The 22,335-nt window shown below is 43.3% G+C and overlaps 2 protein-coding genes across 5 annotated transcripts in view; one reads left to right on the forward strand and one right to left on the reverse strand.

Annotated features, from left to right (window-relative positions):
- RMI2 (RecQ mediated genome instability 2) overlaps window positions 1-22,335 on the forward strand; it is a 74,672-nt gene that overhangs the window by 28,253 nt on the left and 24,084 nt on the right. For all 4 annotated transcript variants that reach the window (XR_005258615.1, XR_005258612.1, XR_005258613.1 and 1 more), the window contains 2 exons: window positions 13,009-13,163; window positions 18,781-18,886. The gene's annotated coding sequence lies outside the window, so the exon portion shown is untranslated. The remainder of the gene's footprint in view (window positions 1-13,008; window positions 13,164-18,780; window positions 18,887-22,335) is intronic.
- On the reverse strand, window positions 13,173-18,885 carry SOCS1 (suppressor of cytokine signaling 1). The gene is made up of 2 exons (XM_038150960.1): window positions 18,304-18,885; window positions 13,173-16,439 (listed from the first exon to the last, which is right to left on the reverse strand). The coding sequence occupies exon 2, from the start codon at window positions 16,362-16,364 to the stop codon at window positions 15,741-15,743; it is 624 nt and encodes a 207-aa protein (XP_038006888.1). The 5' UTR covers window positions 16,365-16,439; window positions 18,304-18,885; the 3' UTR covers window positions 13,173-15,740.

The raw sequence follows: 22,335 nt of genomic DNA on the forward strand, positions 1-22,335 counted from the left end.
TTTAGCAGCCTTTGCTGCTAAATTGTACTGCCAGGACAATTCAAGTGTGCAGAGAGCATGTCACTGGAACTGACATCAACGTGCATGCGCCACATTGAATGTTTCTCTGCAAACATGTTTGAGCATATATGAGAAGAGCTGTGCAAATCTAGTTAAAATACTTTTACTAGCTGAGTAATCATTTCTCCAGAACTATTCCTGGGAACATTTTGTTGATGTACACCATAATATCCTCTTTCATTTCAGACTTGCTCCTAGTGCAGATTGAGCTGGTGTTTTTTGTGAATGTATGGGAGCAAATGAATCCCTGTTGTGTATTCCCTCAGTGTTTCCCAGGACAGCTGAGTTCTTTGGTGCTGTGCCTGCTGCATCTGAAGCACTCCCAGAAAGCACAGGTGTGCCAAGTTCTGCTACAGGCAGAAAGAAAGACACATGATCATGGCAGGGATCTCTGAGGCACAGAAGCACTTTGCTAGTCAGTGAACAGTGAAAAAGTTAATTTGTCCTGCCCCAGCCCTGCCAAGGGCTGATTCTCTTGCACTGAGTTGAGGTGAGACCGTGTTGTAGCAGAGCAGTTGGTTTATGGCCCCTTTTGTTCTCCCTCTAGCTTTCATTAAATCCATGCCGTGTTCTGCAGCCAGGAGTAACCAAAGCACAGCAGGCTCAGCACCCAGCCTTAGCCCACAGTCCCTGCTGCTTCCCTGAGTGGGAAGAACATCCTCCAGGGAGAAACCATCTACGGCCCTGAGGGGTTCCTCTCACAGAGCTACTCTCTTGCCTCATGTATGATTCAAACACTGAGAAAGTTAAAGTTTCAAAAAAGTATTCTGCAGATGAAAGGACTTCACTGTTCCTGTGCAAGAAAATAAGCCTCCTGGCCTAAAGCCTGCTCTTTCATTTCAAGGAAGCACCAACAGGCAGATTGCAAAAATAATTTTCTGAATTATAGTAACCAACCACATTTTCTGTGGAAATAATTTTGGATTCCAATAAGTTAAAAATTACTGTTGTTTTTTCCTCTCCTTTTTTCCTTCCTCTTCCCATTTTTCCAAGAACTCAGTATTGTCTTGTATGCCTTCTTTGAAGCAGTGAGGATGTGTATGTACCAGTCATCCAAAGGAATCCTTGTGGTAGCCCCTGCATGTGCCTGCTGTTGGCCAAGAGGCTTTGGTTCTTTGTGCACTCAGAAAAGACTCTGGTATTTCTTCCTCTTCTGAGATCTAGACCTCCACAGATCATTGGAAACGTTCTCTCCCTTGCCAATAGCTTTTGGATCTTACTTGGGCTCTTATTCAGCTGCAGGTCTCCCCTGAGAAGAGCATGGTTTGTATAAAGTTAACATCTGGTGACCCTACCCATGCAATCACAAATTAAATCCAATATTTGGGTAATTACCCAAATAAAACAAAAGTGGCTGCTTTTCTTCCAGCCCCTCAATTACTTTTTGCACAAAAGAAATTTCTTATGTTTTAGGAAGAACTATTTTTTTTTGAGATTTCTTTGAAAATCAATTTTGTGGTCACTGCCAACTTTCTGCAGCAAATTCAGTAAGAATTTTGCCTAATTTGAAATATTCTTTGATTAGTCAGTGACATGCTTTTTTCTCTTGGGCAGTCTTTCATTTTTCTCAATAAGTATTCAGCCCTAATTACGGCTATTTTGTTTTAGTTTGGGATTGTTGGTTGGGGTTTGGATTGTTTGGAGTTTTTCCTATGAAATGTAAATTTAGTATTTAAAGTTTTAACTTATCCTTCCTGGAGAATTAAGAGATAGTACATTTGTACTCAACTTTTTCTTCAGGATTTTCATATCAGAAAGGCACTTTCTGTGACAGAATTAGCAAAGTCAATCACTTTACATGTTTTTTGGATCCTACATGTCACATTATTAATAGACGGAATTATTTCTCTCAGCTATGGGGTATGTGCTTTCAGTTCAGCATTTTATTTCCAGTCTGATTCTGCCAAGCTCAACAGCAGGTTCCTGCAATAGCTGACCAGTGACTCTGGTCTGGAACGAGAAGTTTGTCTTTTATTGATGTTCTGCTTGATGGGTTTGCCAGTTTTGTAAACAAACAGGACCTGGTACATTCCAGCCACGTGCTCCTGCTCTGCTTTGCACCAGTTCCCACATTTCTTGGACTTTTTTTAGCCATTTTTCTCCTTACTGTGATATGACTGGATCCACCCCCCCCCCAAAATAACAAGTTGTCTTGTCTCTAGAAGAGTCCAAGAGCCACCATAAAGGATCCACCATAGGATTCCATGGCCCTGGAGTGGGGATGGAGAAAGGCCAGGTTGAGGGGGAAGCTGCTGGATTGTCACAGCTGTCTGTGACACCCCACTCCTGAGCTGTTTAAAAACGCTCTGTCTGCATTGTTTCTATCATGCAAAACACACAGCCAGCAGCCTTCTAGTTTCTGGCTCACAAAAAAAAAGAGATAAAATTATGGAGAAAAATTTCACTTTCAGAAATGCAAAATATGGATTGCGACTGGTTTTACTTACCAGACTTGAACAGTTTTCATTTAGAGCAACTCAAAGAAAGGTTATACTGGCTGTTAAGGGTCCCAGCTGCTTGGTCTAAGTCCTTCAGGTTACCTTTAACACTTTTAAAGGTAAAAGTAAGGTAAAGGGTGAGGACAACATGAACAGCATGGATGAGTCTGGTTTTTCAGAACTTTTTTCAGCTCAGAGGATCAACCACTCAGTTACAGGAACAGACTGAGGGCACTGCAATGTTTTTGTGGGAAGTGGAAAGAATTATCTGCTAGAGCTTGAAAGAGGAGTAGGATCTGCCATGTGTGAATGGTTAAAGGAATTACCATACAGCTCCTTGGATGAAATGAGATCCTTTTTCACTTTCCGTGAGTAAATGCATTTGCCCTACCAAGTAAGGACTTCAAAGTGTAACAAATCACCATTTTAAGGAAAATCATGGAAATTTCACATAGCAACATCATAACGAGTGAACAGGCACCGCTTTCCCAATGGTAACTATTTCCATCATTACTTTCAAACAGTCCAGCAGTCTCTGCTCTGGTTCTCACTTACCTGAGTATATTCATTGGCCCAACACGTGTCTTTGTGTGCTCACACCACACCCACCTCCTCTGTTTCCCTTTCCCCCAGCCACTGGCAGTGCATCTTTCAGCTGACACGAGTGCCTGGCACTCCTTCTGTCAGTGTGCACATGGCACAGAGATTCAAGCTTGCCAAGCAGTAACTGGGTGGCTGCATTTAGACCATTATCGAAATGACTAATGCCTGCTGAGAGCCTGAGTAGGTTGGCTCAGAACCAGCTCCTCCTGTACTACAGAACTTCTTACTCGTGCCAGTAGAGACACAGGGTGATAAAGTCTGCCTGCCTCTGTCCTTTGCTGTCCTCCAGCTGCAGCAAGTCTGTGTTTGCTCCCTCCCACTTGGAAGGGACAGGGCAGATTCCACAACTTGTGTAACAGCCATTTTGGAAATCACACAGGGAAATGCCACAATAGTTTCCTGATAGATTTTTCCTTGGGAAAAGGAGGGAAATCCTCCACTTTTACTTACGGGTGAGGGCATGAACACCTTCCCCTACTGCTGTATTTTCCAGCTTTTTGAGGGTGAAGGAGTCAGGAACGCCACACTTGTCACTTTTTCCTATCTCTTCCTTGCTTACTTGCAGCCTGGTTGCCATGTTGGAGTTTTACAAGGCTTCTGAAGCCAGCAGAGGTTTTTTTAAGAGGGCTCCCATCCCCCACATTGTCTGTGAGTGCAAATACTCCTTAAGTGTCATGGGTTTGAAGAGAAGGTAAATGGTGGAGAAGAGAGAATGAGGTTGTGACATGATTTCCCTGTGTTGCCTCGTTAGAAAGTTCTCTGCAAAGCCCTGTTTGTTCATGAAGAGCAACTGAGCCCCTTTTCACAAGAATTGTAGCTAGGTATTGATCAAAAATCCAGCTATTAGAATTATACTACATTAATGGAAATTAATACATTAATTTCTCTCTGATTCCAGGTAAATAATTTTCCAAGAGATTCAATAATCAGATGTGAAAATCTTGACCCAGATATGACTATGGCTTTTAGCTATGTCCTTTGGGATTGTCAAAATAAAACAAAGGAAAGAGCAAAATCCTGAAAAGAAATCTCAGTGTTACTCATATCGAGTGCTAAAAATCAGAACAGAGCCTCTAAGCATCTGAGCAATGGCAAGTTCCTGAAATACAAGAGCCATCACCTTCAAGTTTATTATTGGTGACATGGCAAATGGAAGACTAATGTTCTGATCTGCAAACTGATTCTCCTGAATTAGGTCATGCACCTTCTGTCTGTGCAAGAATTGGAGAAGAAGCACTTCTGACTTTCTTGTACTCCTGAATTCTCTGTCAGTACTGACATCCTGTTCCTGTTACTGTCAGAGCTACACGGGCGTTTCACAGGTAGAATTGACTGGTGCAGGCCAGGTGATGTTATGTGATGGGCCACACAGTGAGTAAATCTTTGTACTGAAATCAAGACTTGCCTAGTCCTAGGAGGGAGAACACCTGTTGTGTCCGTGTGTCATCCAGTTCTGCTTTTGCTGCCTCTACGATCCATGGCAAAACATCCCCTACTTAAGCAGAGATTTATGGAAGTAGTTAGTTCTTGAGAAGTTCTCATCTTCATCCTATTGGTCTTGGGAAATGGTTGTCTTAGATGTATGGACGGGCTTGGCCTTTCACAGCATTTCACAATCCAACATGACAGTCCTGATGTAGTAGTTGTATTTGCCAAGATTTTCCTTCCCTCAGCAGCCAAACAGATGCAGTGCCAGGAGTAGATTTGGTTTCAGTCCTTGTTGCCTCCCTCAGAGGTGAAAGTCCTGCATTCCACAGGTTTCTGTGGCAGAGGGGAAGGCACTGTGGGCTGTGAAGGCTGTGCAACAGTGAGGCATCCCTAGGGCATCGCTGGCTGAGCAGAGGAGAGCAGGGGAGGTCTGCAAGCTGCTGCTTCAGTTGCTTCCTGTGCCTGTGAAATCCTGTATTTTAGTCATTGCTCCAGAAATATTTCTGGATTTTATTTTTTCACTGTTAAATTCTTATTCCATCTCCTAAGCACACTCCTATGCAGTTTCCAGATGCTTAATTTATTTTCCTGGACTTACTCCTGGGTTATCAGCTCCATTTCCTGAAGTGGCTGAGCCAAAGGTCACAAACTGGAATATTTCCAAAGCAGGACTAGTGTTTGCTAGTCTGAGCTCCAAGCTGATCATACGAGTATATTTCTTTCATTTAGACTTACAGTAAAATTAGTAAAACTGGACCAGATTTTGAGCATTGACTAAGTCATCCTCCTCAGACCTCTGTTCCGTGGAAAGATGGTTGCTCCCCTCCTCCCCAGTCCAATAACATTAGAAAGAATTGTTTGATTATGCTCTTTCCCTCCTCAGCCCTTAATTTCCCGGAGAATCATATCTGACCAGCAAATTTAGATGGCTGTGACTGTGAGATATGTTCTTTAACTGTGGTGGTGCTGATATAGTTGTTTTACAGTAAATGTGTCATTTATTGTACATCCTGCATGGAATAGGGCACACCACTGTTTGTTCTGTTTAGATTTTTAAACATTATGTCTGTTTAAAATTACATTAATAGCAAAAAGGATTACCACATGCAATTTAGCTGTTAGTAGTTACCAGGAGGAGATAATATTTATGCCAGCTTTTTCATGGCAGGTCAATTATTTTGTTAGCACAGGCAACAGTATATTTGTATTGTGCAAGTCTTCCTAGGAACTGAACTGTGCTGGAGAACAGGAAATCATGGGAAGCCGGATGGACTTGAATTAAAAGGAAGGGATTTGTTTTCCTTGTGTTTGAATGCCAGTGCCTGTTGCACTAGTGATTTACTGTACAATCTTTACTTCTCATTATGCAACTTAACTAAAAGAAAATCCTGCAGAAAATTAAAGTGAGTGGACTGTACCTACTGTTACTTTGAATTTAGTTTCTTTTCTCTTAATTAGTTTTGATGTGGCACCACGTGGTCTCCACAGGTCAAGGCTCTAGATTCTCAACAAATTTTCAAGACGCTAATTTGAAGAACTTTCTGAGCTACTTTTGGCCAGCGCCATCCTAGTACAAATGTACAAATGATCACATAACCCAACAGAGAGTAGTTAAAATCCAGCCACTTCTGTATGTTTTAGAACTACTGAGACCAAGCTACTTTCATGATCTGCCTGCTACATAAACACTTTATGACTCAGACTGGAGGAGTTTCATAAATACTTTGCTAATGGTTATTTAAAAAGATGCTTCCTTATGAACGTGCTTAAAAGGTGTCTCTTCCTTTTCCTTTTTTCCTCTTCAATCAGCACATTATCTTAATTGTACCCTTAATGTGGATTAAGCTTCAATAAAAGGGACTGCATTCATTTCACCTCTAGCACTAGAGGCTGTTAAAACTGACTTGCAGTCAGTTCAAATTTTAAAAATTTTGACGAACAGTAGCATAAACTGCGTGGAAAATAATTGTCTTCTTAATAATAAAAGTCCTCAATAAAGGCTCAGGCTTTCCCTGTTTTAAGTGGAAGATGAGCAGTTTTGGACTTTGCTGGATTACATAACAGGCCTGAATCTTGGAGTTAGAAGTTCTAAATTAGGTGTAGAACTGTTCTGCACCTGGGACTCCCTTTTTGTAATAGAGATTAGAGCTGGCTAGAGAACTTGTGAGGACCACCTGGATCCCCTTGCAGTTGTTAGTCCCTGTGCAATTCTTTCAAAACCCAGCTCATAGTTTATCTGGCTCTCTCAAATACATGACCTCCTTCTAAAATTTCACAGCCTTCCAGAATGCTTTTCTCTGGCATGCTACAGTCTTCCCATATTTCACACTGAATTTTTCTTTAGAAAGAAAATACTTTCTTCCAAAGTTACTTTTCAGCTCAGTTTTTTTGATTTCACTAGAGATTGAGTTAAGCCCCTTTAATTAGACCCTGAAGTCCGCTGGCCCTAAGTTAAACTTGGCACTTGCTTCAAGCTGGCCCTGCAGTGTTTTTGTTGGTTTTTTGTTTTGTTTTGTTTTTTGGGGGGTTTTTTTTGTGTGTGTTTTTATTTTTTCTTTTTTTTTGTTTTTGTTTTTATTCCACCAATGACCAACACTCAAGCTACAACATTCATGGAATTACACATGCACTCATAAATTCACTCAAAGCCTTTTTATACCAGCTTGGAATGTGTATATGGGTTGTGTTTAGCGTTTATATACAAGCCCTTGGGCTTCAGCTGGGCTTATATTCAACATTAACAGATAATAACTGGTGTGCAGCAGACTGTGTGCAGCAGTCAGCTCTTCCTCACCATGAATCAGAAGTTCATGTCTGGCAGATAAATTGTAATATTTTAAATTCCAGGGGGTCAGAAGAGATTGTTCTTCCCCGCTAGAAATGTCACTGGCAAAACCTATCTATCTGAGCTTCCAGGCCCAATGTATATTTTGGAATGATGTGAAATGTGCTGCATTTTAAAATCACCATCTTCTTAAACCTATATTGAAATTACTAAGGAAATTAAATATGTAGGAGAGCAAGGAGAAAATAAGATGGCTGAGAAAGGCAGCCCTGGACTGTGTTTTCTTCCCTTGATACTTAGTATACAGAATAGCTTTACCTTTACTTTTCACGTGTCTTTTAATGCAGATTTGGAAGTCCTAAGCTAGTTCAGGATCAGTGATTGAAATCGTAACTGTGTTTACTTTGGCAGTAAGGTTGAGTATGGTCCTGCACACAGTGCATAAATTACACTTACTGGGAAGAAAGATTACCTGGGTTTAATTAGTTCCAAAGCATAATAAAAAGATACACAGTGCAGACTGTGCAGTTCACAAGGATAATGTCTTCCTTGTTAGACACATTTGCTTTAAAGGCAGGTATAAAATAATACTTGGATAGATGAGAGAATAATCAGCAAGTATTTCTTGATACCTAGCTAGGCCTTTGTACTTCTAGTCCCTAGAGATAAAGACTTTTCCTAAATTAATTTGTGTATTACAGTAAGACTTCCAGGACTAGAGCATGCACTCATAAGGAAGTGAATGCATGGGGAGGTTTGTATCAAGAGACTTTTATTCTGCTGTCAAAAAGATGTGAAATTTGCTGTTCTTTCAGCAGGGCAGCTGTAAAAGGACTAGAAAGAGAATAGGCCTTAATGAACTGAAAAAAAAAGCCAAACCTCTCTTTCCTGAGTACTCTCTTACTGAGGCACTTGTAGTGCTGTATAAGGGTCCAAAAAAAAGATAGTACACATTCTGTTATGTGCTGTGAAAATCAGACTAAATTATCCCTTTAAAAGCTGGGGGGAGATTGCAAGTAAAGTAGTATCATGTACAGAATAATTTGCTGGCAGAGTTCAAAATGAAACTCAAACTATATAATGCAAGATTCCAAAATCTTGCATGAGAAAGGGCAAGAGAAAATTTCCTTGTTTGGAGTTCAGAGTCCTAAGCCTCATTTCAGTATCACTTCAGCCAAGGGCTGGACTTCTGATATTTCCTATTCTCTTTTCCTGTCCCAAGTACTTGTGTGCCTAACTGGATCATCCTTTGTGCTTTACAGCTTTAGTAGGCCCTGCTGATTCACAATCCTTCTCACTGCTCCTAAAAGAAAAGCTGACCTCCTTTATTTGCATTGAGACTCCACACAAAATCCCTCTGACCAGTATGTACATGGCTCCTATTCCTAAAATTCAAAGCCAGAGTAGGCTACTCTTTCAATTTTGCATATTAGAACTTACCATGTGTTCCAGGTGTGTTCCGTACTAAGCTGGAGCACTCAGAACTGTGTTGTCCCTGGCACAAAGTTGAAGGCATTTAGTCTCACCAGTGCTTGAGACCTTTACAACTGCAACACACAAATTAGGTGAAATATTTAGGTTCTTATTTAATTCTCAAGGACAAATGACACTGCAGCCTATTGAGAAATCCCTTAACAACATCCCTAAATGGCAATGTGACCTGGACCATGACAGCCATGGCCCTAAAGACAAACAGGGTAGCTGAGGTCACCCACACCACCCTGTGAGGTGCTTACTTTGTCTGGCTTCTCAGGCTTTAGAGGAAGATGGAGGAATCACTGTCCCTGTGTGCAAACGCTCATCTCTGAGCATCCTTCTAGACTCTTGTTGTCTCAGTTATCCACTCCAGAAAGGAGTAAAGAGCTTTGTTCACTGAGGTGAGGAGTTACAGCAGCACATGCTCATCTCAGCTGTTGGGAGTGCACAGCAGCACTGAGTGCTCCAACACTCGGCACGAGTTTTGGGGTGCTTCAGATAGCTCTGCCCCCTGGGCCGTAGTGATCTCCCTGCCAGGTCAAACATTTCTCTCACTGCAGCCTTTTCTCCTTTTCTTTACAGACCAGAAACTCAGAGGAATCACTGTCAGCACAGCTGACAAATCAGAAGAACAATATTGGTTGTAAATGCCATTGTACACCTAAACCTTTGTAATCAGCATTTACTATAGGAAAACTGTAGCAATCTCAGGTTGAACAGCAGGTTGATGGTATGGGTATCACAGCTCAGCCTGACACAGCCTCAGCTTATTCTGTGCAGCAACAGTCATGAGAAAATTTACAGTAGCCAGAAACTTGTATGAAAATCAAAATTACATTGTCAAATGTACTGGCCTGAGAATACTAGAACTGAAAATTTTTATTTAAGAAAGGCACCATCTACTTTGCATATAATTATATAAATATGGTGCATGCTGAACACATACAAGAGGTAACAGGCATGTGATTTTGTAATTCTCGTGTAATAGTCTCATTTGGTTATTTCTTGACCTGCCTGTGTACCATCACTGTTCAGACAGTCTAGACAGATCTGGAGGTGGAGCTGGGATATCCTAGAGACTCATGAAACTGAAGTAGGATAGGTATTATCTCTAACATTATTATTGCAAGCTTGGGCTACAGGAGTATACTTGTGCTCAGGACTACAGTGCTGTTGTAATGTGAAAAACTTCTGTTGACTGCCAGTTTTTTAGACATTGACAAAAATTTTCTCCTTTTCCTACAAAAACATCGTATTTTCTGCTTCTTCAAAACAAAAAGACCTCTATTTGCATAAGAGAGTGAATTATGCATAACACATTTAGTCTTAGGCCAGGGTGGATTTACTGTTAATCATGTAATTGTTGACTGACTGTGAGAGATTAGATAAAGAATATTCTGTACTTGTAAAGGGAAGATCCTATCTCGACCTGAAAAAGGCCTGAGGTACTGAAATGTAGTTTCAGTTTATTTTAAACAGAAAGTAGTAGTATATAACACTCATAAAGCTTTCATGGCTCACTTAATTTTATTTTGTATAGCTGGCCTTGCTGGGAATTAGGGAGAAATGTGAGGAAGGGTTCACACAGTGTCTTTTAGGCACCTAGTTGGCAGGTCCTCGCAGTTATGTAACTTTCTGAAAGCTTCTGATTTTAATCTAATTCAGCTGTTTAAATTAGCTGGAGTGAGCAACTGACCTGTTGAGAGCAAATGAGAATGTAAGTGTGACAGAAAACAAAATAATTTCTGAAACATTTGTCAAAGCTGTTTCTGAGCAGATTGTGTATGTAGAATAGATGCTGGAAAAGTCTAGCAAAAAGGTTTATTTTTTTTTTATCTGGGCAGAGCGAAGAAAATAGCTACTAACCTTACTTGTTGGTAGCAGATTTATCTCCCATATTCATCCTAATGATAATATTAGAGATAATACCTATCCTACTTCAGTTTCATGAGTCTCTAGGATATACCAGCTCCACCTCCAGATCTGTCTAGACTGTCTGAACAGTGATGGTACACAGGCAGGTCAAGAAAAAAACAAATGAGACTGTTACACTGAGAATTACAAAATCTGTAAGCCTCAGTCAAATCTATGTTGCAACATTTTGGGGACAATATTTTATCTTCTGTTTTCAGTGCTCAGACTGGGAACCAGAAGTTGTTCAAATCCAAGAGAGGAGACCTAAAATCTCAGCCTGAAAGTTCAATCTGACTCAAATTCCAGTAATAATTAGTTTCTGCTGTAGGGAAGTTGATTTGGGGAAAGTTTGGTTTGAAGGGCAGTTTCAGTTTGAAGGGCACACAAATTTGTTGATTTGCAAATACTCTACAGAGCTGCAAGGAACAGAGGTAGGAAATTGCACACAACCTTGTGTACACTACACACAGCATCAAAACAGAGCATTCTCAGCCTGTGAATTTGTTGAGGCTCTATCAAGTAAGAAATCTTTGTGATGCAATCATAGCTTTTGCATTTATTTTTTAAAAGATAGTTACTGTTATTTAATAAAACTATCTGCAGAGAAGTCAGTCATTTGCTGGTCATTGATTTTGGTGGACCTAAAATTTTGCTACAGAGGTTTGGATGGTATCCTCTGTATCCCTTTAGGAGTGATGACCAGATTTATCATTCTTTACATGGCTGGGAGCTACAAAGAATAACCGAAATTAAGAGTAACTGAGATTAAAATGACAACAGAAAGGTGATCCTATTTTGCCTTGCTAAAAAGAAGAACAGAATGAAAGAAACTGGGCAAATGGGGCTTATGGTACAGCTAGTTATTTGTTTTATTCTGTTTGGCTGATATTCCATCTTCACAGTGTATTTGCTCCTCTCATAGCTGAAGACTGTAGAGAAATTGTTTTGCTATGCACAGTCATCTATCATTCTTGTCTTCAATAGCTATATCCAAAGCATGTCACTGAGAGGGGAAATACTTCTGGCATGTGGGTAACTCAGCTGTCTGTCAGTCAGGAGTTTATATTCTGACTGGCTTTTGCTGCTTTGCCCTACTTGAGCAGTGGTTTGTGTGGGAGAAGTTGGGCTTCTCTTTACACTTCCTGCTGGCCCATGTTTCTGTTATTCCATGGTGACACAAGGAGCAAATTAGACTAGGTAGGGTGTTGCAGATTTGGCTGCTGTACTGGGAAACAGCTGTGCATGAAAACTACAGACACAGTGACAGGATCCGAGTTATGCAGAAGTATGACAAGTCAGAGGCAATGAAAAGTCTTGAATGGCACTTTGTGGCAATTGGGAGAAACTTCCTGGAAACTTGGGGCACGGGCAGTTGTGCACAGAAAGCCATGTAGAGTCCAAAATAAGTCCCTGTTACACTGCCTTTGTCTCAAATCAGTGGAATCAATGAATAAATGCATTGCTCACACAGCTGTTGGCACTGTGAATGGAGGGTGGCAGGAGAGCCAGAGCCTGAATGCCAGCCCAGCACAGCAGAAAGGGCTGACCCTGGATCTGAGGAGAAGGCTCAGGAGATGGATGTGCTGTTCCACAGAGGATTCAATACCAGTGGGGTGAAGAGTATTGATAGCTAGATATGGGCAGCGTGTTGCCCTAGGGGACACTTTTTTTCTTGTCGAAAATAGCATCAGTGCTGACTGCAGCTGGAGCCTCATTTCTTGTAAATGACTTCAATCATAACAGAATTAGTGTGACCACACGGGCCCTGCTTGGTGTTCAAGCTCCTCCTCCTCCTGAGCACTCAGTAACTCTCCACGGCTTAAATAAACAGCTTTCTGAATTTTACAGGTCTATTAATTTGTTTTGCTCGTTAGTGTTTTACAGCTGTTGCGCTGTATGTAATTTAACTACTCAGAAAGTTAAACGTGTTTCAGCCGAAAGGGTGAGGGGGCCTCAGTCCTGCGGCCTGTGCAGTCCCAGGGGCAGGGCTGGCTCCAGCAGGGCCCTGCTCAGAGCCCACCCTGCTGCTCTGGGGACACAGGCACGCTGCAAATGGCATTATCTTAAAGCTGTCCCTTCCCCACTAACTGTAAATATTGCAGCCTCTTCAAAAGCATGGCTTTGCTGGACTCCTGAGCATAGCTTCAATTCTCCCATAGTCCTTTAACAGCTTGTTTACTTTTCAGCTGCAGTCAAAAAGGTCAAAGGAAAGAGCTGCATGAGGGGAAGGGACTGGAATCACCACTCTTCATGCACTATTTAGCAGGAGGGAGTAAAATCTGTTGCATGTTTCTATTACTTCAGGTGCAGAGTGCTGCAAATTCCTTATTTGACCTTGCTGGTGTGCTTTATTAAAACTGAGGATGAGAGATTTGACAGCTGAAATTACTACAGAAATCTCCAGGAGATTTCTGCTGTGCTCCTTAGATGTGACACCACCCTTAAATCAGTGTATGCAGGTAAGCAGACATTTTAGAGAGGCCTTCATTTGCTCTTATAGAAGGAAAGTCAGAGTGATATTGTGAACACACATCCTGTGGTTAGGATTTCCTTATTGCATTTGAGCAACCCATATGTACCTATTAGAAGGAGGATCTGCCTGACCACTCTATTGTATGCTGGGGAGAAAGAGAGAAGGAAAGGAAGGGGAAGAAAAATAAGGCAGGTAAAGATAATGTAATTTAAAAATACAAGTCAGCTTTGTCTCCTCTTAAGACTCATTTTATACAATTCTCACCTACTTGTCCTTATTTATAGATTTGGTTATATTTTTTTTTCTGAGTTATCCCATATTTGCATTTCATAATAAAGACAAAATGAAGATATTTAGGCACCTCATGTGGGAGGTTATGGCTTATTTCTAAATAAGCTAAATATTTCTAAATAAGCTAAACTTACTCAAAAGCAATAGAAGAAAGAAAACAGGTTCATTTCTGCCAGGAAGAAAATGAAATTGACTCAATTCTTATGCTTTTCATTCCACACCTCTCAGTGGGAAGCCCTTTATTCCATATCTAGGTCTAGTTTTGCTTGGTTTTCTCAGAGGCAGAGAACCTTCTAAGTTACATTGTGCTTGTTCTACCATCTGTATAGCAGGGCAAGAGCCATTCGTTCGGAGCCTGAAGGGTTAAAAGATTAAGTAGTGTGGAGCTGGGGAAAAGAGTATGGGGAAGGGATAACAATCTCTGCTGACAACAAACCAGTCTGGCAGCCTTCACCCTACAATTACTTTTTTTCCAATTTAACAATGCTATTCACATTCAGACTTTGCTCCAGTCTCCTATCTGCTGCATAGCACAGCATTCACTACTTCCCAAATTTATATCCTTGCAGCTGCTGTGGGAAAATGCATCATTTGACAACTAATTCCAGTTTTAGAATTAAGCAGAAATGCTTTCTGCTGTTTTAGGACTGATCCAAAGAACACTTTTAGGGAAGCAACACATCAGAAACTCACATGATAACTGCCTGTGTGTTCTTTTTCCCTTTTTTCATAAGGTCCAGTCTACTGAGTTATCCTTAGTCATGACTGAGGAGGAAACCTATTTATTCCAAAGAAATATCAATGAAGTAAGAGCTAATTTGGTAAATATTAAACAAATGATTCACTAAGGATCACTATGGAACATACAGTCAGTGTCTCCTAAAAGTGGCTTTATCTTTAAAAGGAATGTGAATTACTGTAGGGGGAGAGACCTTTTATCTCCCAAACTCTGAAGATTACTTCATTTACTGCTTGCAGTTCCTGTAAGCACTGTAGATCTGGGCTGATAGAGTACACTTCTGTGAAAGACTCTGTGCCTTCTTTGAAGTGATTTGGTTCAGCTGTTTTTCTAAGTCAGCTTTTCATGGATTTCAGGAAATGCTTGGGGGAGAGGAGAATCACTTTCTCATAATGCAGGTGACACTTTGCCAAATCAGGCATTTCAAGTCATTCACAGCTGCAGTTTCTGGGGGCACTGGTTTTGTGTTTTGTGAGCAGATGGAAACAGAACAGTTAATGTAGTTTAACTTTCTCTGAATACAGTTTAGCCACTAGATATTACAGCTGCAAATGCAGAGGATTATGTTCTCTGGATCCTGTCATGGACCTAAGTCATAGATTCTTTTATCATGCCAAATCTCTGCTCTGTAAATCAGGAGGAATTTAAGATTAGAAATGTCTTTTTTTATGTATAAGGATGTCTGCACCTTTGCCATTTGTGTATGCAAATTTTCAAAGGGAACTAAGCTATCCTTTCCCCAATGCACCACAATGATACAGGATTCACAGGCTTTAAAAGTGTGTGAAGAGCATTTCTGGACAGTTTTATTTTTCCCCACCGAGGTTCATGGAGTTTGGTTCTATCAGACAGCAACATCTTCTGGCTTAGGGTTTTCATCTTTCCACAGAAATAAGGCAAACCAGTGTTGGTGCAGTTTGCTCAGCCAAGGGTTGGATTTACTCTGTCAAAAACTGTGCATCACTGCAGTCTTAAGACATTGTCCCTGCTCTCATGGATTTAGGAGAATGCCGGATTCCTGAGCAGATTCACCCTGAGTATATTTTCTACTTGCTTGCCCTTTTTTGTTGTAGGCTTTTGCAGGCAGGAATCCTCTGCCTGCTGGACCGGCACTAAGACAGATTAATTTGCTAGGGCAAAGAAGCAGGACCATGTGGAGACCTGTCTGCACTTACACACTCAGTTAAGCAGTTAATCTGCCAGCAGGATAGGTGCCAGAGCCTTTAAAACTAAAACCAGAGATGCTATTTTTTTAAAAACTGTGACAATAAAGTTTATTATGTTAATATCATTAAAAATATTATAAAATAGTAAAATATTCTGCTTGGCAGAAAAATTATGCCAGGGTTTTAAAACCCCAGGTTTGTGCAAACAGTTTTTGTAAACATAAGAAGTCAAGTGTTCAGGTTCCATCACAAAATACAGTAAACTGCTACAAAAATAAGTTTGCTCACTGTCAAACATAGTTAAAAACCCAGGAAGATGGATTTTGTTACACATGTCTAATGTGTCCCTATACAGTTAATGCTGCACTTATATCTGAAATGGGAAGGCATTCAGGTAGTCCTTTAAAACAGGATTGAGTGGGATCTGATTTAAGTTTTCTCTTCCAAAAGTCTTCACGATGCTTTTCCGGCAGAGCTCCTGCAGTGGCTGCACCCGCACCTTGCGAAGGGGGGTAACCAGTACCTTCCTCGGGGAGTTTAGGTAATGTTCCAGCAGCTTAAAAAGACAGTCAAAAGTCTCTTTGCTGCCATCCAGGCTGAAACGCCCAGTCTGAAAGTTAATCCGGATACTGGTGGGCCCAGTTGCAGTCTTAACACTGATGGCAAAGAAGCAATTCTTTTGTGTGCTGTCCCTGATGAGGAAGGTGCCCTCGGGCTCAGACTTCAGCTTCTCGTGGGCAGCACTGACAGTCAGAGGTCCCCAGTAGAAGCCACAGGCATCCAGCAGGCTGCTGGCTCGAGTGATGCTACTGAAATCCGCTTGGGAGCGAAAGGTTCGGAAGTGTGTGGTGCCCTGTGCCTGCACAGTGCCGGGCCGGCCGGGGCCCTGGAAGCCTCGTGCCTGTGAGCGATCCCGTGCCGGAGGGTCAAGAAGCCGTCTTGGGTCTGCTCCAAGTGCATTATCTGCTGACACCTTGCTGTGCGCTACCATCCTACAGCCGAGAGCAGCGGATGCGGTCTTCCATAGCGTCAGCGGCTACGGCAGGGTGGCCTTCCAGCAGCTACTCTGAAATGCCAAGGAGAGACACCATGTGAGATGACCAACCCTTCCATTGATACGCCTCCCCCCCATTATAAAACAATAAAATATTCATTTTCCAATTTGCACCAGGCAAACAACTGCTCTCTTTTGGACAAGATTAGCAGCCTATCACTATGGCAAACTCCAAAGCTCCAAAAATATTTAGCAAGGATCATTAACAGCTACAGAAGATACTAAGTTTCCCTGCTATGAGCCCTTTCAGGGCCTAGCAACTCAAATGACCTCTCAATGAGCAGTCATCTCATGGACATCCTCTCCCATTCTCAAGTTTTTAAAGAACAAATCAACAAGGTTTTACAACTGCCTTCCCAACTACAATGTCAGAACTCAGCACACAGTCAGAACTCAGCACACAGCGTTGTTATTTGGTGCATGCATTGTGTGAAAAAGAGAAAGTGGATGAAGGCTGTTCCCAGATAACTGGGGAAGAGAGTGAGGTGAGGTTCCATAGTATGACTGAAGTGTAACTTGGCAGCCAAGTTACACGGTCAATTTACACAGTATTCCTAAAACTTCTTTCCTCTCTCCTGTTAACCTGAGGCTCAGCCATAAAAGGCCATTTTCATTCTCCCAAGTTTCCCTTGGGACAGCAGTGCTACAACCTACTAGCTTATACAAATCAACCTCTGTGAACCCTTAAAGCATTACTCTGCAGTCTCTCTCTCTTTTTTGTATCACATGCACTTTAGTGGCCCAATCTAAATTGCTTCCTATTGATATATCTTTCAACATGAGGGACTAAATTCATCCCTCGTGTTACTTCAAAGGAATTAGCAGTGCTGCACCAGGAATGAGTTTGGCCTGAAATGTCTGCCTCTGACAGTGTGGTTCAATACATCTCCGCTGGCTGCCTTGACCTTACTGGCAAGCATAGATTTTAGGATTTATCCCTATAGTCAGATATAGATCTGCAGCAGCAGCTTGTTGAGAAACCTTGAAGGATTCTCAGAAATGAAGCCCTCAGCCGTCTCACAGTTCAGGGTAACATGGTAATGAGAATTTCTAAGAAAGCATGCCGCTGGATTCCTGTCTGTGTTAATTTAACAACTTGATGTTTAGTTTCATTTAGATCATATTACTTCCTCAAGCACCTACGAGGGTTGTAAAATCCTTAAGCTGGTAAGTAACAGGCTGAAAGTAGCATTGGGCTTGCTTTGCACAGCAGAAGGAAACTGATGCCAGTTTTTCCAATTACTGAGCCAGGATTATCGCTCAGTATTTCAAGTTAAAAATTCAGTTTCAGGACACCCTGGGGAGAAATAAGTACTAAGCCCGCGATCTAAAAATCAAAGGGCTCCCTAGCAGAAGCCGTAGGGAGCCAAGCGAGAGTTTGCAGTGCCTTTCCAAAGCGCGCAGACAAACACGGGACACGCCAGTCTTCGGAGCCCGAAAGCCAGGGCAGGGATGTGGGACAAGGGTGCCACTGCTGCGGCGGAGCGGAGGCTTCCGCGGGGTCCGGGGCCTGGCCCGGCCCGCCGGGTCCCGGCGGCGGCGCGGCCGAGCGGGCACTGCGGGCCCGGGGCTGCCCCGGCCCCCACCGCCGGCGCGGGCCCTGCAAACCCCGCTGCGTGTTCCCTTTCGTGCTTGTCCCACTGTTTTACACCAGGCACAACAGGTCTGTGCGAACACGAACACCGAGCCAAAAAGGGAGGGAAAAAAATGTTAAAAAAAAAATAAATAAAGGGCAAAGACTCCCGAAGCCACCACGCTCTTGGCACATCTGGCAGGACTCCTCCGAAAATCTGAGCTCATCGGGCTGCGGCGCCCGAGCCCTCTCGGTGCACGTCGCTGTTGGCGCGGACCCCCCGGGGCAGACACCCTCCCTTACCTCGGGGTGCCGCGGGTGGGGGCCGTCCCCGGAGCGCAGCCCACGCTGCCAGTCTCAGTCCTGCTGCTAGTCCTGGTCCTGGCCCCGGGGGCCGGCCGAGCATCCTCCGGCGGGGCCCCTGCCTGGCGCCGCGGCGAGCCGGGGCTGCCGCGGGGCGGGCGGGCGAGCGGCACCTCCAGCGCTCCCGGCACCTCCAGCGCTCTGTGGCGGCGCATCGCCCCGGCTTTTTATTTAACGCGGCGGAGCTCTGGTCGGCTCCTCCCCGCCTTCTCGGAAAACATGTGGCCTTCACTTTCGCTTTCCCTAACAGTGGGTGGCCCTGAGCGCCGCCTCCGCCGTGCTCCCGCCCCGCGGGCTCCCTGCCCCGCCGCTGGGTTTGCTCTTCAACCTCTCTTCTTCTATCCAACTACGGCTGGCTTTACTCTTTCTTTTGCCTTTTTTGCCTTTTTTTTTTTTTTTTTTTTTTTTTCCGGACAGCCCCGTTGGAGCAGGCGGTGGCCGCGGGCAGGGTCGAGAGGTGCTGCGAGGGAAATCCGAGAAGGGAAGCGCTCTGAGGCCCCAGGGAGGCCAGGGGACACCAGAGGTAGGTGATGGATGAGGCTCTGATGGCAACTACCTGAAAACGTGGGGGGCGAAATGGCAAGAAAAGCAAGCAAGCAACCACTGCGGGGAGGTGTAACGTGAAAATAGCTACTCTCCTCAGAGCTAAAAGGTCAGCATGGACAGAAGAGGTAAGAGGACTTAATGTATAACTTAAATGTTAAAGAAAGGGCAAAATAGTAGACCAATAATCTCAATTGCAAAAAGCATTCAGAGAAGCTTATGATCCTTCGACTGAGAAGACTGTAAAGATGCTACACTGGGGTTTGAGTTCTTAAAGCAGAATTTCCCTGGGGTTTTCTCCAGAGTAATCAGAATTAAAAGTAGCTGTTCAAATCCCAGCTGTATTTATAACCTTGCCAGCAGCCAGTGCCGGAGACTTGGAGTGCTCTCCTGCTCACCCAGAAGGAGATTTGAAACCTCAAATACCACACCAGTGTCTTATGTGCTCCCTTAGGCAGGCCCGGTACAGTGTGCTTTCTTCCAAAGAGAGTATTTCTTTAATAACCACCACGTTTGGAAGGCCAAGAAGTCTCCCTGTAGTTATCATGATGTTTTGTGACAATGCAAAGGAAATGTCTCTGTCAAGTGATTAAGGGAGAGAGGGGCTGGCAATGCCTTGTGATTGTCCTTTGGGATGAAGTTAAGGGAATGTATTTCTTGCTTTGAGACTAAATATTCTTTTCAAAATCCAGTGTGATCACAGACTGACTTAACTTGATGGCAATACAGCATAATACAGTGATGTGCAGCCAGTGTACAATGGGTGAATCTTGAAATTTCTGATGATGTTTTAGGCACCAAAATTTACTGCTTATCTTTTGTCATGCAGGAGCATAGTTGTCATGAATTTGGAGAAGCAGTATGCCATTAATTTTAAGACCTTGCACAGAGATTCACTTTATGCTCAGACTCCTTTCTCAAGTTTGAGCAACAGAGCTTTAGTCAAGGTTTGGCAGAAGCTGCTGGGGGAAACTCATTTGTTTTACTGTGTCAAGCAAAAGCATGAAGGACTGGTGGAACTGAAACTTCCCTTACAATTTGAACATGCAATATTGCCACTCTGGCATAGCGTGCTCCATGCAGGAGTAGATTCCATGGCTGGTTTGGATATGGCACTGTTGGTGTTCTCACCGGTACTACAGCCAGGCCTCGCCCTTAACAGCTTAAAGTCTACTTAGGCAAGACAAAGTCCCCTTCCTCCCCCCGACTCTTCAAAGAAAAGGATTTTGAAGTGCTTAACTCTGTCAAGATAAGGTAAATCAGAACCAAAAGTACAGCTCAGATCCTCTTAACTCCTCCCCCAGCCCCCGGGTCGCCCAGCGAGCTCCCTCCCTGCTGCTGCAGCCTTGTCCTGTGGCTTTTGGGGCAGAGCACTTCATAGCTGTAATGCAGCACAGCGGGGTGCGTGTTTCTCACATGAGACAGAGTTGGCTGAAGGTTGCTGTAGATGTGCCAGGAAAGCTGTTTCACTCTCATGTAATTTTTAATTTTGTAAGGTCACAGGGGAAAGAAAGATTCTGCAGGTGCACAGGCAGTCTGTCGGCCGTGGACTGAGCCGTGCAGCTGACAAAGTGTCTGTCCAATAAATCGTGTTCATTGAGCAGGAATGTGTAATAATATTCAGTTGCAAAGCTTCAGAGCTTGGCAAGGCTCGAATATGTAGGTGAACTCCCAGCTGCAGAGGAGAGTGATGGAGTGAACCTGCCAGCCTGGACAGCAGAAGCCAAGAGTGTCTGGCTGCTGCTTATGGTGTTTGACACCATCCCTACGTGAACCATAGTGAGGGTAGTCCGGGGTGCTCCATGAAGTGCCTTAGAAAGGCTTGCCCAGGAGGAATGGGCTTCAGCTGTAGTGTGTGAAGGAGATTTGCACAGTGAGTGAAGCTTCTGTGATAGGAGTTGAGGGTTTAGATGTGAGGGTCCCACAAGTTGAGCTTTCTTAGGAAATGTTCAGTTTTACCCACTCATGTTTTGGTTTTGCAACTCTCCATTCCCATCGTTCCGTTTCCTTTCCTGCATCCTCTCCCTCGCCTTAGCCCCCCGGCGGTGTGCGCCTGGAGGAGCTCCGTGCCCGCCGGATCCCCCAGGGTGCGGTCACTGTACCCAGCAGAGGGCACTGCACAGAGGGGACCCGGGCACAGCTGCTGGACAGAGCACACGGGGAGGCATCTCTAGACAAAGGACTGAAGGTGAAAACACTGCTGCCAGTCCAGGTGATTCTGACCCCGTGCTCTGGCAGCTTAAGGAGCACTTGCTGCTTTTTGCAAGGTGAATTAGACTCAGTCTATTTGGTAAGTAAAGCCTTCCATGTGAAATGCCTGTCTTTCTCCATGTGGAGAAACAAATTGTGTTTCCTTCCCTGCTGATGGTCTCAGGAAAAAAAAGCAAAATCTGGAGAGAAAATTATTGGGAGGCATCACCCCATCTTCCTTTCTCCCTTGTTTCTAGAGCAGGGAAGTAAATACTTGTGCTCTGAAGGTTCCTATCAGTAAACCTCCGAAAGTTAGGATAAAGAACAAATTCAGCTTTAGTTAAAAATGGAAGTCCTTAGCCCTATTTTGTAAACATTGTTTTGAAAAATGACAGAAAATTCACAGGAATTGCTGGGCATTTGTGCAGCAGGAGCATGACTTACTGGCTACAAACAGGACAAAGGTGACAGGGAATTTGTTTAGAAAGCACTGGGAATAGGGATGCTAGGTAAGGTCTGCCAGAAAGGCAGCTAGAGAAAAAACATGGTTCTGAAGGTGGTTTTGAAGGTAGGAGAGTGTACTGTTTTTGTTGGGGATACGTGAGACATTTGCCTGTTGGTTAGTTTTCCAGACCCCACACTCTTAGCCCAGCTAACAGGAGAATAATGTGGGCAGAGCTTCATCTATTTGTGCTCTAAGCCTTTCCTCACCCTCTGAAACCACCAGGAGGGATGAGGTTGTGATACCATGTGTGGTATTCCCCAGTATGAATTCCATTATGGGGCATTCCACACTCTGCTGAATTCATCCCCACTGCAGGGACAGTCCTCCAGGAAAAAAAAATCAGAAAACCTGAAAGGCTTAGGAAATTAGCAGACACTCCTCATTTTAGCTTTTTTCTAGCTTTTGAAAATAGAGGCAGACACTGATTCTGTTATGAATCTGGATTAATGGACAGGCCAATGTGTCTGTGGGACAGCATGTTGTTTAGCGTTTGGTACAGTAAGTACCAAAACTTACTGGGTGATCAGTGTGGGAATTAATATAGAATTGGTATTTTCTTGCAAAAATGGTTCAGTAAATAGAGTCATATTTGACTATTTGTCTTTTGAGGTTAGAGCCTCTCTTGTGCTGATACTGTACATGATAGCTCTTACGTGAATGTGCTCAGTATCTAAACTGATCAAATCACCAACATCATCTTTAGAAAAGGGGAACAGAAGCACCAAGAGATTCAG

Source organism: Motacilla alba, chromosome 14 (genome assembly GCF_015832195.1).
Source record: "Motacilla alba alba isolate MOTALB_02 chromosome 14, Motacilla_alba_V1.0_pri, whole genome shotgun sequence".
NCBI lineage: Eukaryota > Metazoa > Chordata > Aves > Passeriformes > Motacillidae > Motacilla > Motacilla alba.